The sequence below is a fragment of the Oryctolagus cuniculus genome, chromosome 10 (genome assembly GCF_964237555.1).
Source record: "Oryctolagus cuniculus chromosome 10, mOryCun1.1, whole genome shotgun sequence".
Classification (NCBI taxonomy): Eukaryota; Metazoa; Chordata; class Mammalia; order Lagomorpha; family Leporidae; genus Oryctolagus; species Oryctolagus cuniculus.
The window spans coordinates 56,391,356-56,409,914 of record NC_091441.1 but is presented as its reverse complement, the minus strand read 5'-3'; the positions used below and the strand labels follow the sequence as shown (position 1 = coordinate 56,409,914).

Below are 18,559 nucleotides of genomic sequence, written 5' to 3'. Positions count from 1 at the left end.
CAGGATTCAAAGCTATGAGGCCTCTGGAGTTTTCACCAATTAAATTTTATAATTGCAGAAGTCTACTGAACATGATGAGGGATATACAAACCCCAAAGGTGAGGTAAATCCCATACATAGATGCAGGAGGTGGGGGTGTATTATTTAACAAAGGTGACATGGAACTGCTTTCAAGCTACCAGATATAGATAGAGACTATCACTAACTTTTAACCTGGTTAGGAACTTGCTTATTGACGAATCACCAATACCACTGGTGTACTAAGCCATCTGGTTCACAGTAGGTACTCATTAAATATTTGCTGAATGAGTGAAGAATGAATACCAGAGTCCTATAATAGTAGACTAAGGTCCTCGAACTACACTGTGCCACATTTGCCACCCCATCTCCAGAGTCTGTCTAGTGTACTTGGCACTCAGTGGTGCTTGCACTAATCTAGGAAAAAAATGGCACTGTGGTTTTACTTTGAGACCACACATTACTTGTGCTTTTCTTATCTTTAAAATAGAAGATGTTCGCCTTCCCCTCAGACTGCAACTCCACAGAGGTTCTGAGTTTTTCAAAATGTTTTCAGCTGCTTTAATTTCTTATGAACTTTGTGTATAAAGGTGAACTTGAAATCTTAGGTCTTTTCTGCATGCATAGCCAGTTCTTAGGAAGCGTTTGGTAACTGTCATTAGATTCATTTTGTTATATTGAGCTACACTGCTAATCGTCCACATCTTTTCATGTTGTAGTCATTTAAAAATCATAGTGATTTTATTTGCTAAGCCTGTATTGTTGGTGAGACCCAGACACAGGAATTCAGCAGTGACTGAGAAAGCCACGTTCCCCTGCCCTCCCGTCACTTACAAAGGCCAGGCAATAGGAATTCAAATACAAAACAACAGCAACAAAAACATTTCAGCTCCTTAACCGTACAAAGAACAGAACAAATGGCTGCTGAGTATGTTTTCCCATGGAAGACAATTCGAATCATGATCAAATCTGATTTTTTGCTAGTCACAACTGAATTACGTTTTCCATTATTTCTGTTCATTCTGGACTTCTGCATCAAACAAAAGGGAAAGTGGGGGAATATATGTCGGTCCTAGGGCAAAACAAACAAAACAAAAACAAGATAAGTACGCAAAAATACAGACCTAGAGATCATATGCATCTAGTTTAGCTGATGTTGTCTTTAAACTATAAATTGACAACGCTACCTAACACTTGACAGTGGTATCAGCGCACCGGGGACTGGACGCTGCGGTAGCCTCCCCACTCCTGCGAACATGCTGAGCTCCCTGGGGCTAGTGTCCCGAAGGCCCTCCTAGCACAGGCCAACCACTCTTCACCTAGACTTTTCCACCACGTCCAGCAGGGAGCTGCCTCTTCCAGGAGGTGTAGTCACCTCCCTCTGGCAACAGCTGCAGTTCTGTAAAATGGAGAGCAACTTTTCTAATAACTAAATCCCGGCTGTGAGAAGTGGAGCTAACTTTGTCCCTACCTCCCTGCGGCACCGTCAAGGCCCCGGTGGAAGTGGCTGCCCCTGGGTCCCGGGAGGCTCAGGACGAGCCATGGCGAGCGAGTCGGTAGCGTCAGTGAGCCGCTGACCCGAGCACCCGGCCGGGGTCCCGAGGCCGGAGGTGCAAAAGGCTGCTGTGGCCAGAAGCTCCTGGGCTCGTTTGGTTTCGTGCACACGTCCCCGCCCTACTCTTTCCTTGCAAGAGGCCAAGGGTTTTTGACCCACCTTGGCCCAGGTTCACGCTTAGGGTTCTTGGGTCACCGTCCAGCGCCCAGGGACAGCCATCGCCAGCGAGGCGAGAGCACAGAATGAACGAGGCTGAGCGAAGGCATGATTTTTCCTCCCGGCTGCGCGCGTCGGCAGCCTAGGGGACGAACCTCCTTCCCAGAGGACCCCTGCACGCTCCCACTTCCACTCTCCAGAGCCTGTGCGCTGCAGTTTGGAAATGGGGGCGTGAGGAGAGTGCCCCTTGGGCTGCACTCTGGTGGGGGCATGCGTGAAGAGCTGGTAGGGAGCCGGGAGTGCGACCATTGCCCTCACCGAGGGCGAGCGGGGCCGGGAGACCACTCGCGGGCGCCCAGGCTGCGCGACCGCCGGAGGCGGGGCGGGGGGAGGGGGCGCGGGGGTCCTCTCCCAGGAGGTTCTGGCCAAGCGGGAGGGGCCGCACCTGAGGAATCCGCCTCCGGCCGCGGCGGCCGCCGCCTCGCTCCGCCCCGGGAAACTGAGCGCGCGGCCAGCGCGCCTGCCACAGAGACGCCAGCCGGCGGCGGCGCTAGCACCTCGGAGGAGGGCGGCCGAGCCATCGCAGCGCAACCCCGGGAGCGGGACTGGGGGTGGGGTGACCAGCCCCGGCCAAGGCGAGGGGCCACCCCCTGGTCCTCTGTCCTCGCGCCCCGCCAGGGCCAGGTGAGCGGCTGCGGGAACTGCGGGCGCGGGAGGTGAGAGGTCGTGAGCCGGGCTCGAGCACACGCCTGTGGCCGGCAGGAGCGGCCCCTTGGCGGGCTGGACACCCTGCCTGCGCCGGGAAGCGCTGCGCGGACTTTTTCGGGAGGAACCGGGAGGCGGAGCGGGGGTGTGAGCGAGAGTGCGTTTGCTAGGTGAGGGCGGGCGACGGTGCCAGCCCAGGATTCCAGGCTGTGCCTTCCCCGCCGCCTCTCGTCAGCTCACCGGAGGGACGCAGCCCGTGCCCTGGGCGCCCGGAGGCCAAAGGCCTGTCACCCTTGGCTCTCCCTCGCTGCCTTTGTGGCGGGAGCGAGGTAGTCGGAGCGTGGGATGAAGGAAGCTGAGGGCGCGCGGCGGAGCTCTTGGAGCGCTGAGGCGGCGGCGAGGGGGCGCGCCCCGCGGGTCTCCCCGAGCCGCAGGGGCGATGAGGGGTTCGCTTTGGGCGTGGGCGGCGGGTCCGGAGAAGCCCGGGTGCTCGCGGAGAGGATGCGCGGATTGGGAAAGTTGAGTACGCCGGCGGGCGGCTCGGTGTTAGCTCAGCCCCTTCGAACCAAATGTCACTTCGCGACGAGCGCGCGCACATCTTTCGGCCGTCCATCCCATTTTTCTGCGAGTGGCTGAGGACCTCTCTTACTCTGAATGAGACACAAAGGGTGGTGTTGACAGCTGACCCTGACACCGGGGGACAGCGAGTCCAGGCGTGCCCTGGCCCGGCGAGGGTGGTGATGGGCGGCTGGTTACAGTCACTCGGTTCCGCAGTCCCTGTTCCGAGCTCCGTGAAAGGGAAGTGATTGGTCTGGATCACCTCGTGGGGCTTCTTGGTCCCACCGAGCCCGAGCCGCGTCCCAGAAGGCGGTTCTTCCGCACGGGAAGCGCAGCTGAGGCGCGCGGATCCCGGAGCAGCCCCGAGTCTCTCTCCTTTCTTCTAAGAACGTGACTGGTCCAAGGTCTTTATTCACCCCACCCCGGCCGAGAAGATAGAAACCTAGTTTTAATGTCTGTTTTTCAGACCACAGAGCCCCCACCCCTACTCCGCCTTTGGAGACAGAAATCCCAATGAAATCCCATTTTATAACCTAGCTTTTCCGCAAAAATGACTTTTGGATTGAATCTCGCTGAAAAACCTTTCGTTCTTCTGAAAATTGTTCTTATGCTTTGTATTTTGGAATTCTGCTTTGAGTTTTGCGACGGTGTTGGCTCTCTTTATTTGTCAAAATGTCTATGCAACTGAACAAGTTGCAATACTGGAAACTTATTTGAAAGAGGAAAAGTAGTTGTTTCACTGAAAGCATTTAGTAATACAGTTACGTGCATCTAGGTATGCATTTAAAAGAAAAATTGTAATGACTGAATATTAAAAAGTTGTGAGTAGGTGAAAGTTTCAATGAAGAATATTCAGTGCATTTAAGCCTCTCCCCCTCCATACTCCAGTGCCCTGTACCTCCTCTCCAGAGGCCATCACAGTTATACCTTTCTTGTTTAGCCTTCCATAAATCTCTCATTAAAATGGAAATACATGATAGAATTGAAGAAACAATGTAAGCAACGACAACTGTATGTAAATAGTGATGAATATTAATTTGATGTCCACTCATGAAGACATTATATCATTGGCCTAGAGGGGACACTTACTACCTTGAAGACCAGTTAGGGTGGTGAAAGATCTTATGACAAGTGTAGAGTAGAAAGCAAAACTATGAAGTTATCTCCCTTCCACACAGGTGCCAGTTTATTTACACTGGTTATTATAACTTTTGTTAATTTTTTTCTCCATATCCATCTCTTCATGACGTAGAGAATGTAAATTGTAGTGTCTTGTGTCCACCACAGTGTAAGTCAGAAAGCGTGGAAGGGATGTTTGTATGCTCCTGTGGACGTGACAAACAATAGGAAAGTTTTGGTGGTGAGGGAGAAATATGGAGGCCAAGTTTAAGACATTTGGCCTGGATTTGCCATAAACTAGACAAACAACGTAACTTTCTTGGAATTGCTTTTATTTTCTCCTCAGTTTAAAAAAAAAAGAAAATTGAACTTGTAAGGGTCCTTCTTACTCTCAAATTCTTGATTAAAATAGTAGTTCTGTAGGTGTTCTTAAGACTGGCTAAGGATAACCCAACTCAACTGGGAATATTAAGCAGTGGAGTCACAGAACATTTTCCTGAATGGTAGGTTCATAAGGAGGAAGTTGAGATGTTTAAAGCACATTTCTCCTCTTACAAATTTGCTGTCATTGGGCAACAGCTACTTTCCCACAAAATGTCTGTTTATATTGCTGATGGAGGCCAACCCCAGGCTGAATGGGCCTCTGTGAGTGACACCTTAGTGAATTCTCTTCACAGGTCATGAGGCCATTTTTAGGGAAATTACTCTTTTTTTTTTTTTTTTGTAAAGTGTAAATAAAGGTCAGTTACCTACTCTTAGAGACTAGACATACTTCATTAGTCATTCTCAAAAGTATGTAGGTTAATAATATCCTTTATAGCTAAGATATTTTAGTTACATTTAAAGTGTTCACTTCCAGATCACGTTTTTAATAGGAAACTTCTCTAATCTCTAAAACATCTACAACCTCTGGGCTAATGATTTCAGGGTGGGTGCAGGAATGGGGGAGTGGAGGAGTGGTTGCACTATTGTGAAAGCAAAAAGAATTAGCTAATTTTAGTCACTATGTATGATCTCAGTTAAGGAATTTCAAAAGTACCCTGTAAGTGGTGATTATAAAAATCATTGATGGAGCTGTCATATTTAAAAATTCAGGACTGCTGATTTTAAAAATATGTAATTAGTTTGAATAGGCCTGCAATATAAATAAATTAGGGCAAAGTTTTAGGAATTGATTGATTGGGATATTGACAGTATGAATTAGAAGAATATAGTTATAAGGGTGCTTATGGTAGACTTGGTTGACTGATAAAACTGACAAAAACAGAAGAGAATTAAATACTAGCAGTGAAATTATAAAATGGTAATAGTTTTTATTGTTTCCAACTCCTTTATCAAACTTTCCATATAAATGTTGATTTTTTTAGTGGCTGTCTTATCATATTGCAGATACAATTCTTACTCTGATTTTTTATAAATAATTTTCTATAATTTGTCCTAATATTTAGAATAATTTATAATAGTTTATGCAATGGGCATCCCATAATTTACTTTACCCTTCCTATTTTGGAATTTCCCAATATTTTTTAAAAATATAATGACCATACCCATGAATGTAACTTTATTCTTTTTTTTTTCAACTTTCCTTAGGCCTATTTCCCTGGACAGGCAGGGTAGTGTAGTTGTAAATGGGTATGCTCCAAAATTACAAGTTCTAGGTTCAAACCTAGTTCTATCACTTATTGGCAATATTGAGCAAGTAACTTAATTGCTCAGAACTTTAGCTTTCTAATCTGTAAAATGACTATGGTAATATTTGCTAAGACAAAAGCATAGAGACACATGAAAAAATATAAATGTTAGCTGTTACTTTTATTAAGAAATTTCCAGTTACTCTCTAAAGGATTATATAAATGTATATGGTCACTAACAAAGTAGAAAAACTTATGTTATTTTGAAAACATTCATATTGTTACTGCTTGGTCAGTGTAACATTGTATCTCGTTTTGATCTTGTGCAAAGCCAGAGAGAGTTTTTTCAACAGTATTGTTACAGTTTTCCAAATGGAATCCGGAAGCTTTGTTGCCTTGGTTCTTTCCAGCTAGACTGTAAGACAGATGTGTAGGAGAGGTCCCTAATGACACTAATGAAGAAGGAACTAAATGTTTCAATGTGTGTGTGTGTTTTCAAATTAACAGTTTTCTTGTATTTTCAGTCTATGGTAATGTTTTTTGGCTATTATTTTAAGTCTTAGAAAAGTAACAAAATTAATCACATGTCATATGTAAATCCAATGTAAGTAAAGCCCTTCTTCCACTCGAAGGGCTGAGTTATAATTAGTATTACCTTGATTAAAATGTGATAGATTTTTTTTAAGTGGGAATGCTTTTAGAAACTTGGAGAAATATCAGAGGGAGGAAGTTTATGGCCTTCACTCAGGTTATCTTTTGGCTTCAAATGGATAATGAAGCTATGCCCTCTGACTTGAGTTCCCATACAGTCAAGGTAATTTAGACTGCACAAAAGCATGCCCTTGTAAGTTCTGGAGTCCCAGCAGCCCTGATATTTCTGGCAAACACACACCCAACGTGGATAACAGCAGCTCTTTGTGCTGTTGAGCCCCAGGAGGGCTGCTCCCTATTGTGTACTCTTCCTTCCCTCCCCTTCTTGACTGACTGGTGATAGCAGCTCCTCCAAGTCCAGATGTGAAGTCCTCAGGGACACAGTGGCTCCTCTCTTCTCCCTAACTCTGTTTTCCCCAGCACCCACCCTCTCAGTAATATGGATAATTCACTATCTTTTCATGGTTGTGGTCTCAGATTTTATCTTTACTTTCCCCTGTACTCTCTGAGTATGTTTTACAGTTAGATTAGGCTACACTAACATAATCAGCACTTACTGCATGTTTGTTGCCATGACCCATATCTTGTATTGTCTTCTCTGTTCGTGGGCATGGTTCTGTTTTTATGGTGCCAGTCTGCAGGAGCAAGCTTCAGTTGTGTCCTGTATGGCCATGTTTGCCTGTATTACCAAGGTTAGAAGTTAGGAAGCCTCCTTGTTCTGGCTTTTTTTTTTTTTTAACTTTTGTGTGCTTAGATGAGTTTTTTCATTCCTGAAACTGACTCTTCCTCTGTAAAATGAGTCACAGTTAGTGCTCTGACAACCAGCCTTTGGCACAGAATTCTTGTGGAGATAAAATGAAATAATAAATGTAGATATGTTTTAGGAAAAGGGTCTACAAATACATATTATCTTGTCAAAATTACATATTGTCACTGCCCTTCTAGGAATGTCCATAACTGAGAAAACCTCATCTCAGTGTGGAGCTGTGCTCAAAGCTTGGAGTTAGGTGCAGATTCCTAGGGCCTACAATAACTTACAGAATCAGAAACTCTGGAGATGAGGCCTTCCAATCTGTCTTTTAACAACCCTTCTGATGCTGAACCACTATTCTGTGGGGTAAGAAACCTCAACAGCCACTGAAAAGGTATTCTTCTACTAAAATAACAGTAAATATTAGTTGTAAAATAGCCCAGAAATATTATTAAATCACTTTTTCATGCTAAACATGAAATGAAAGTTAGCTATTACTGTGTGCTGCTATTTTTTTTTATCTTTCAAAATTTTATTCAGGCAAGAAATGTAAAAATCAGACACCTGGAGGGGGTCAAGCAGTAATCTGGGTGGTGAAGCCAGACACCTGTAAAGTAGTAGGGGATGATGATTTGTGGTGGCAAGAAAGTACAAAGGTGACAAAATTTCTGATGCTTTTTGAGGGTATGGGCACCATTGCCAGATGATTTGATTTTACAGGTGAAGCTGAAAAGTTGGCAGTAAATTTTATAGAAAAAATATTGATCCAACAAAACAATTCTGTAAGCCAGATAATTTCCAACCTCTGAGTGAAGTAATATGGGCAGAAATGTTTGTATTTGAATGACCATGATGACAGAAGAAATAACTCCATTCAATGTGACTAACAATTAGAGACAAGTGTGCTAAAACCTCACAGATATTTTTAATTTTCACATTATAAAGATGAATAGATTGATAAAACCTAGAGTTGGCCATTGGATAAAGAAAGGGTTATTATAGTATACTAAGTAAAGGTAAACAATTACACTTTTTTCTGGAGAGTAATTTGCATTGTATATTAAGATCTGCCCTGTTCCAATATGATAGCTCCAGCTTCATGGGGCTATTTAAATGTAAATAAATTAACACTATATACAACTAAAGATTCAGTTTTTCAGTTGTACTGGTCACATTTCAAGTGTTCAGTAGCTGCATGTGGCTGGTGGCTACATGACCATGTAGATATTGGATATTTTCATTCCCTGGAGACAGCTCTACTGGAAGTACTGATCTAAACTTTTTGAATCAGAAATTTCCCTTCTAGGAATTTGTTAGAAATACCCAGATGTACAAAGGCATATAACGAAGCATCAATTGAAACATTTTTAATAAGAATGAAAAATTATAGACAACCTAGACACCATGTAATTATTAAAAATCAGGATATAGTGAATATTCATAAAAGTAATGTTAAATATGTTATGTGAAAATATCCCTATTGTATTTAATTGATTTGTGTGGATAGCTTAGGGATAAGAAGTTAGGGGAACCATTTTATTCTTCTGACAAATGCCAATGAGTAGGACAGACCTTCCCTTTCTAGCCAATGTGCAACTTCTTGAGTAGTAGAATAAGTTAACTTTCATTAAAAAATGAAACCTGACTACTATCTAAGTTCATCAATATCAACTGGATTGTTACAAATTTATACTCTCAGGCCCCACGCCAGGTCTACTGAGTCAGAATCTCTGGCAGGGCTGGGAATCTGTATACTAACAATCCCCAACCCTGCCCCTGACACACACATCTACTTAATATCTGTACCTACCTCCTATTATTCACTCAAACTTTATTTGTTTGACCACTGCCAAATTAAATCTCCCTGGACCCTGTCCAGGTGCTGCTGTAGGTGCTGGGGATGCCACAGTGAAAAAAGTGACAAATGTCCTTGTCCTCATGGAAATCAGTTTGCAACACCAAATGAGTAGAATATGTTGTGTTAATGTCCTGGGGGGAGGGGGTGTGGGGTAAGGGAGAAGCAGAAAGGGGAATTAAAAAGTGAGATGGGGGATGTAATTCTCTGCAGAGTGTCATCAAAAAGTGACACCTGTGTGAAAACCCAAGGAAGAGGGACTGAGACACTGGAAAGTTTAGGGGAAGAGGATTTTAGCCTGTTAGGAGGGTGACTGGGAGGCCAGTGAGCTGAAGGGGAGAGGCAAGAGAGGGGTAATCAATCAGTCTTTAAACTTTTGTTCTGTCTAGTATACTACACACCTCAAAATCTTTGGTTAATCAGTTTGTAAAGAGATCAGGCATTCTGAAATTCACTGTTTTTCAGGGTGATCTGTTTGACACCTGCCACATTTCCCTGGTATGCTTGTTAAATATAGATTATTGGTCACTAGACCCACTGAATAAGAATTTCTAGGTTGGGACCCATGAACATACATTTTAAGAATCTTCTGTATATTAAGATAATCGAAAATGAATCTTGATGTGAATGGAAGGGGAGAGGGAGTGGGAAAGGGGAGGGTTGTGGGTGGGAGGGACGGTATGGGGGGGAAGCCATAGTAATCCATTATTCGTACTTTGGAAACTTATATTCATTAAATAAAAGTTAAAAAAAAAAAAAAGAATCTTTCCAGGTAGGTTTTTTTTTTTTTTTTTTTTTTTTTTTTGACAGGCAGGGTGGACAGTGAGAGAGAGAGAGAGACACAGAGAAAGGTCTTCCTTTTTCCATTGGTTCACCCCCCAATGGCCGCCACGGCCAGTGTAGGCAGGGTGGACAGTGAGAGAGAGAGAGACAGAGAGAAAGGTCTTCCTTTTTCCATTGGTTCACCCCCCAATGGCCGCCATGGCCAGTGTGCTGCGGCCGGCGTGCTGCGCTGATCTGAAACCAGGAGCCAGGTGCTTCTCCTGGTCTCCCATACAGGTGCAGGGCCCAAGGACTTGAGCCATCCTCCACTGCACTCCCAGGGCCACAGCAGAGAGCTGGACTGGAAGAGGAGCAACTGGGACAGAATCCGGCGCCCCAACCGGGACTAGAACCCGGGTGCCGGCGCTGCAGGCGGAGGATTAGCCTATTGAGTTGTGGCGCCAGCCTCCAGGTAGTTTTTAATGAACATAGAAGTCTCAGAACTACTTCTCAAATTTACCATTCTGTAAATTTAATTTTCATAGAGTATATATGCCTAAAATTGTCTTATATTGCCTATATAAATCACAGTGTGAAACAAATATGTAATTCATATAATGTCTCATTAATTTCCTGATTTAAAATCCAATTTAGTGGACACTACTGTAGTGAGTTTGTATATACACCTGAGTCATGTATTTGAGGAACTTGAAGACTATTTCTGTAATGTATACCCACATTAGAGAGGGAACCTTTTTACCTGAGCATTCTGCCATCCTTCTGCATAGTCTGTTCTGTTGTGGGGAAGGGTGGAGTTAAATCTGCTTGGTTATTTTCTCTTTTTTTGTTTCATTTTTTTCCTCTGATTTCCTTTCTTGTTTCTCCTCCCTTCTTGAAATCTAACCATCCTGATTTAAATAGCATTAACATTTTGGTGGCTATTCTTTCATATGTCTCCATATATATTTATATACATTCACAACATAAATAATTTTACATAAATGGGGTTATGTTATATTTTATAAAATGTAGTCACTTTAAAAATTATTTAATTTAGTTGAAATGCAGGCAGACAGACAGAGAGAGATCTCCCATCTGCTGATTCACTACCCAAATGTCTGCAATAGCTAGGGCTGGGCCAGGCTGGAACCCAGGAGCAAGGAACTCAATCTAGGTATCCACATGAGTGACAGGGACTTACTACATTCTATCTCCTATGGTCTGCATTAACAGGAAGCTAGAGTCAGAAATGGAGCTGGGACTGAAACCCAGGCACTCCAGTATGGATGTGGGCATCCCAAGCAGTTTCTTAACCACCATGCCAAATGCCTATTCCTGTAGTCACTTCTTTTAAAAAATTCAGGTGGCTAGCTTCCCTCTTTACCCTTTGTTTCACTGAAACAGTGTCACTGATCTGCTATTTATGTTATTATAAATTTTTCCATGATCATGTAACGTTTTACATATTATATATTTTCAGCATCTTGTATATACAATCATATTTACATGTATACATATATTTTTCCATATAATACTAAACACAAGTGATATAACTGGTATAGCTCTTATTTGTTTCTTTTAATGATTGTTCTACTTAATATTCTCTAGTACACATATTCCACAGTTAAACAACCATTGCTTCATTGAAGGACATTTATTTAAGTTAAGCAAGAAACCAGAGCTATATATTAAAAGATAGACATACTTGATCACACAATTAGCGAAAATCTTTGTAAAGAAAAAAAAATGTAAATAAATACCATAAACAAATGACAGATTGGAGGAAAAAAAATCTCTGTATATGTAGATAAAAAATTAGCCATCCACTGTCCCGACTCCTCTCTTCCAATCCAGCTTCCTGCTAATGCACCCTCGGAAGGCAGCAGGTGATGACTGAAGGACCTGGGTTCCTGCCACCCACAAGGGAGATGCTGGTGGAGTTCCTGGCTCCTGGCTTCAGCCTGGTCCAGCCTAAGCTGTTGTGGGTGTTTGGGAAATGAATCGGTGAATGGAAGACCTTCCATCACTCTGCCTTTCAAAAATAATAAATAAATTTTTAAAAAGATTACTATCTCTGGTATAAAATAATAATAATATTTTGTAAAGCATAACTTAAATATAATAAGCTTTCACTTCATTCCTACTTAATATTAGAATTTTAACTCACGTTAAACTTTCTAGAACTAGTTTTTTCCCTGAAAAATCGGTGCCAAAAATTTTTGTTTTGAAAGTCATATTAAAACTACAAAATGGGGGGAAGCCATTGTAACACATGAGTCGTACTTTGGAAATTTATATTCATTAAATAAAAGATTAAAAAAAAAAACTACAAAATAATTATTTTCCAGGGTATCTGGTTTGCTTAGAGAATTTGAGGAACATTGACTTTTATTCTCTTCTAGAATCAGAATTTTGATATTAGTTCCATAAAGTTTTATGTTCAAACAAATTTTTTTCTGTTTTAAAACAGATTTCTGTTGGATTTTAGTGGCTTGAAACAGCACCACAAGATTTTTGTGACCAGTGCCTGGCTAGTCCTCTTGCCTCCCAATTTACCATATTGTTTCTTAGGCACTTTAATCGCACTTTCTCACACTTTAATCACAGTGAATGTAAGGGAATGATATTTCCAGATATTTTTCATTTAAAAGTGAATTCATAACATTTAGAAAGATTATACTTTCTTTAGTATCTTTAAATGTCATTATCTTTCATGTTAAGTAGAATTTATAGCATATGGGAACAATTTGGAAAATCAGAAAACAGGAGCTGGCATTGTGCTGCAATGGGTTGAGCCACTGCCTGCAGTGTTGGCATCCCATGTGGGCACCGGCTTGAGTCTGGGCTGCTCCACTTCCGATCCAGATCCCTGCTAATGTGCCTGGGAAAGCAGCGGAAGATGGCCCAAGTCCTTGAGCCCCTGCATTCATGTGGGAGACCTGGAGGAAGCTCCTGGCTCCGATTGGTTCAGCTCCAGCCACTGCGACCATTTGGGGAGTGAACCAGTGGATGCTCTCTTTCTGTAACTCTGCTTTTTGGAAGGAAGGAAGGAAGGAAGGAAGGAAGGAAGGAAGGAAGGAAGGAAGGAAGGAAGGAAGGAAGGAAGGAAGGAAGGAAGGAAGGAAAGAAAAAAGAGAGAAGGGAGGGAGGGAGGGAAGGAGGGAGGAAGGAAAAGAAAGTTACAATGTTATCATCCTTAGAAAATGAGCTGTTACTGTAATTTTGTTTCAAATATTTATGCATTAATGATTTTATATACTAGTAATATGTCTCTAGTACTTACAAAATCTTTTGTTAATTTTGATTTTTCAGGCTTTTTAAGTTGGTCTGCTTGACTCTACATTTTCTTTTTTCAAATCTATTTTGTGTGCATGTAATTTTCTTTTTAATTTTATTTATTTATTGGAGGGGCAGAGAGAAAGAGAGAGAGAACTCCCATCTGCTGGTTCACTTCCTAAATACCCTCATGGCCCAGGGCGGAAGCTAGGAGCCAGGAACTCTGGATTTCTCATGTGGGTGGCAGGAGCACTGTTGCCTTCCAGGATCTACGTTAGCAGGAGGCTGCAAACTCAGGCACTCTGGCATGAAACAGTGATTCTTAACCACTAGGCCACACACCTGCTTCCATGCATGTTGTTTTTTTTAAAAAAAGGTGTATGTATGTATATATTTGAAGGCAGAGTGACAGAGAGAGAACACATGCATACACAAGAGACCTTTCATACTGTTTCTCTGAACAACAGGCTGTGAACTCTATCTGGGTCTACCATGTGGGTGACAGAAACCCAAGCACTTGGACCATCATCTGCTGCCTCCTGGGTGCATTAGCAGGAAGCTGGATTGGAAGCAGAGGAGTCAGGACTTGAACTAGGCACTCCTATATGGGATGCAAGCATATAGGCTTAACCCGCTGCACCAAAATGTTTGCCCCGCCATACATGTCATTTTAAAACATTGAACATTGTTCTCTATCAGTTTCTCAACTTGACCAAATGCTTTCAGTGGCTATCAGTTATGTACCTTAGTATTTCCCGAAGGGTGTCACCCTGAACATTAGTACTCTAGTCTAATGATGTAAGCAGCATGTAACAATAACAACAAAGAACTAATGGCATTTCACATTAATGGATTTATTATATCACCAAAGTTTCCTGGATTAATTCAGGCACTTGATGATATCATGGACCCAGGTCCTTTTGGTCATTCTTTACCAATCTCAGCTTGCTGGCATTTGTTTTCCAGCTTGCTTGTAATTATCCCGAGGCATTATAGCAGCGAAGACTCATATTCTTGTACTGCTTTGACTGGAGCCAGAAAAAGACTCCCTTTTCTCAGGCTAGATGTTTTTTCAATTTTACCTGCATACATAAACATCTCAAGTCCCCTTGGCCAGAATTTAACACATGTTCACACATTATAAGGAGAATAGAAATACTTTGACCAGTGTAGAATATTCACGATTTTCCCTCAGAGTATGGGGTAAGCATGCTCAAACTCAAAGGGGGTTGATATTAAAGAAGATCAGGAAATGGCTTGATTGGGCAACTTGCAGTATATACCATGAAAATGAATTCCATCAGTTCCCATCAAAGTTTATTGTAATCTGACCCCATAATAATCTAATTCAGTGTGTCTGTTTTAGATGAGCCAATTATTTTTCTGTCCTGCCTTTATATCCTGCTGATGGCATTCCTACCCATGGCTTGTCTCATGTTTCCCTTTCTTAGAAAGTTTTCCCTTGGGCTGGCACTGTGTCTTAGCAGGTAATGATGCCTGCATCCCATATGGGTACTGGTTTGACTCCTGGCTGCTCCACTTCTGATCTAGCTCCTGGCTAATGTGCCTGGGAAAAGCAATGGGAGATGGCCCAAATATTTGGGGTGCTGCACCCATATGAGAGACCTGAAAGAAGCCTGTGGCTCCCAGTTTCTGACTGACTCAGCTCATGCCATTGTAGCCATTTGGGAAGTGAACCAGCAGATGGAAGGACTGTCTCCATCTCTGTGTCTGTCTCTCTCTCTTAAGTTTTCATTTTCTTTGAGAGGCACACATACTCAGAGATATCGTCCATCTGCTGTTTCCTTCCTCAAATTCTTGCAAGAGCCCATGCTGGACCAGACTGATATCAAGAGTCCAAAACTCAATCTGGGTCATGAATGTAGCTGGCAAAGACCTAAGTATTTGGGCCATCAAGGGCTGTCTTCCAGAGTGTGCATTAGCTGGACTTAAACCCAGGTACTTCTCTATGAAATGTGGGTTTCCAAGTGGTGTCTTAATTACTACAACAAATGTTTATTCTGGATATGACTGTTTTAATTAAAAATCATTAAAATTAAATATAATTTAAAATCTAGTTCCTCAGGCTCACATGTCACATTTCAAGAGCCTAATGGCCACAGAGGGCTGATGGTGAAGATATAGAACATTTCCATTATCACAGAGAGCTCTCCACTTCAGAGAGTCCCACAAATCACACCTATTATTTAACATATTGTTTAAAGCCATTTGTATGGGATTCAGCTGGAAATGCTATTTAATTGCAGATTTTGAGCTCTAAAAATAGTTCCAAGTGACTTTCATGCACAATAATGACAGAGAACACTGCTTTGAGATCTAATTTATTCTTTTTATGGAACTATACTGAATATTGATGTTTTCTCTCGCTCTAAACATTTATGTTGTTCATAGTTTGTATGTCAAGTTGTAAAATTTCATTGTAGGTTTGGAACTGGTGCTATGGCATAGAGGGTTGAACCTCCACCTGCAGTGCCAACATCCCGTGTGGGCACTTGTTTGAGTCCTGGCTGCCCCACTTCCAATCCAGCTCCATGCTTATGGCCTGGGAAAGCAGAAGAAGATGGCCCAAGTCCTTGAGCACCTACACCCATGTGGGAGACCTGGAGGAAGTTCCTGGCTCTTGACTTCAGACCTCCTCAGCTCCAGGCTTTGCAGCCATTTGGGGAGTGGGCCAGTGGATGGAAGATCTCTCTTCTCCACCCCTTTCCCCAACCTCATAATTATGCTTTTCAAATAAATGAATAAATGTTTAAAAAGAAAAGAATTTCATTGTAGTCATTTACATTCCCTGATTGCTTCAGGAAAGTATTTTTTCCTGAATACTAAAGTGTAAGTCCTTTGGAAGGATACAGTGGGAATATTTTTGTCTGCATTTTCCAAAATATCTAATGCAATGTTGAATACATAGTGAATATAAAATGTTGATAGATTAATTATACTCTATAGCGTTGATATTCTACTTTTTAAAATTTTTAATTAGTTTTTAACAGATTCAATGTGATTTGTAGATACAATTCTTTTTTTTTTTTTTTTTTAAGACTTGTTTATTTATTTGAAGAGTTAGAGAGAGGCAGAGAGAGAGAGAGAAGTTTTCCATCTTCTGGTTCACTCCCCAGATGGCTGCAATGGCCAGAGTTGCACTGATCTGAAGCCAGGAGCTTCTTCCAGGACTTCCACATGGGTGCAGGAGCCCAAGCATGTGGACCATCTTCTGCTGCTTTCCCATGCTGAAGCAGAGAACTGGATTGGAAGTAGAGCAGCCGAGTCTGGAACTGGCACCCATAAGGGATGCTGACACTGCTGGCGACGGCTTTACCTGCTATGCCACAGCACCAGTCCGACATTCTACTTTTTTTTTTTTTAAAGATTTATTTTATTTATTTGAAAGACAGAATTACAGAGAGAGGTAGAGACAGAGAGGTCCTCCATCTGCCGGTTCACTCCCCAGATGGCCGCAATGGCCTGAGCTGTGCCAATCCAAAGCCAGGAGCTAGGAGCTTCTTCTGGGTCTCCCACGTGGGTGCAGGGTCCCAAGGACTTGGGCCATCCTCCACTGCTTTCCCAGGCCATAGCAGAGAGCTGGTTTGGGAGAGGAGCAGCCGGGACTAGAACCAGCGCCCATATGGGATGCTAGCACTTTAGGCCATGGCTTTACCCCGCTGCACCACAGAGCTGGCCTCCTGACATTCTACTTTTATATTTAGTCAGAAATTCTTTGAAAAACCATAGTACTGTCTGCAGTATTGAACATGGAAGATGGGTAATGGAAAGAGTATCTCTACAATGTATACCTCAGTTTCATTTGTGGGAAATAAACCTGGAGTCCTGGTTATGTTTCTTTTTCTTTTTTAAAAGATTTATTTATTATTTGAAAGACAGAGTTACAGAGAGGCAGAGGCAGAGAGAGAAAGAGAAGGTGAGATAGAAAGAGAGAGAGAGAGGTCTTCCATCTGCTGATTCAGTCCCCAAATGGCCACAATGGCAGAAGCTGGGCCAATCCAGAGCCAGAAGCCAGGAGCTTCTTCTAGGTCTTCCACGTGGTGCAGGGGCCCAAGCATTTGGGCCATCTTATATTGCTTTCCCAGGCCATAGCATAGAGCTAGATGGGAAGTGGAGCAGCTGGGACTCGAAACAGCACCCATATGGGACGCCAGCGCTGCAAACGGTGGCTTATCATTTGCCGGCACTGCAAATGGTGGCCACAGTGCCAGCCCTGGTTATGTTTCTAACAAGTCTTATATAAAAATATTCCAATAGCTTTATTTTCAGCATTTTAAAAATGGCTACTTAAAAAGTGCTCTAATCCCTTGATTCTTTTATGGAACATAAGCAAGTGAAACCTCTGTAGCCATAGTTGATAGAGAAAACTTCCTGTTGCAGATGAACTCCTCACGTGAACCCAGGTTTATCTCCTGATTAACCACAAAACCCCAGGTAGCTGTTCTGGCTGCTCTACTTTGATGATTTGGTAGTGGCCTGAGAATTGCTGGAGCAGGAGGTGATGGTCTTACTGATGGAATTGATGACACTGATGGAATATTAGAGAATTGTGAGGTCTGTGTCTTCACAGGTGGAAGCACAGTGAGTGATGCAGTCGACAGTGATACAGTGGCTGTGAGCAGCAGCGTCTCACTGAGGACTAATGCGAGCAATGTTTCTTGTGTGCACAGTTCTACAGATTGTATCATTCCAGGCTTCATTTGACAACCATCACATTCTCTAGTAGGCTCACATCTTTTCATGTAAAATCAATATTCATGTAAAATCATATTCAAGAAATAAAACCACTACCAAACAAAGTATCAATTTTCCTCTAAGATTCTTGATTTTTTTAAAAATTAATTTATTTATTTAGTCAGAGTTACACAGAGAGAGAAGACAGAGAGTAAGCGAGGTCTTGCATCTGCTGGTTCACTCCCCAAATGGCTTAAATGGCTGGGGGCTGGGACAGGCAGAAGCCAGAAGTCAGGAGCTTCTTCCAAATCTCCCATGTGTGTGGCAGGAATCCAAGCACTTGGGCCATCTCCTGCAGCTTTCCCAGGCATATTAGCAGGGAGCTGGATTGGAAGTGGAACAGCTTGGTCTGGAGCTAACACCATGTCAGATGTTGGTGTTGCAGGCTGCGGCTTTACCCGCTATGCCACAATACTGACCACTTGATATTTTTTGACTCTAAGATGCTATACACAAAATTTGATTCCAAAGTGGTCACTTTCCTGAGATCCTGGATCAACACACGTAGGTGAGGACTGCTACAAAATAGACCCTCTGAAAGTGTTGGTTCTTTTTTTCTCATTAGACTTGTTGAATTGACAGGTCTCAGACTTTATCCAAGTAAAAATCAGTTTTAAATGTTTTACTTTCCAATTAAAAAATGTGATTACTTTTCTGGGAAAACTAGATCATATGAAAAGTACCTTTCTCCTTTGTTCATATAATCAGACAACAAATGTTGCATGTGTGATACTTTTTCAGCATGCTTGCTTAACAGTTTTACAGGA

At 42.4% G+C, this 18,559-nt stretch overlaps 2 protein-coding genes across 4 annotated transcripts in view; one reads left to right on the top strand and one right to left on the bottom strand.

The window, feature by feature from the left end:
- Positions 1–757: 757 nt before the first annotated feature.
- Positions 758–18,559, bottom strand: part of LOC138843927 (uncharacterized) — a 38,521-nt gene continuing 20,719 nt past the window's right edge. The window contains exons 3-4 of the mRNA XM_070049818.1: positions 2,675–3,374; positions 758–1,090 (exon numbers count right to left, since the gene is read on the bottom strand). Coding sequence (XP_069905919.1) covers positions 1,026–1,090; positions 2,675–3,374 — 765 coding nt within the window. The 3' untranslated portion in view covers positions 758–1,025. The remainder of the gene's footprint in view (positions 1,091–2,674; positions 3,375–18,559) is intronic.
- The window catches only part of GREB1L (GREB1 like retinoic acid receptor coactivator), a 288,635-nt gene continuing 272,350 nt past the window's right edge, over positions 2,275–18,559 (top strand). For all 3 annotated transcript variants that reach the window (XM_051852064.2, XM_051852063.2, XM_051852060.2), the window contains exon 1: positions 2,275–2,413. The gene's annotated coding sequence lies outside the window, so the exon portion shown is untranslated. The remainder of the gene's footprint in view (positions 2,414–18,559) is intronic.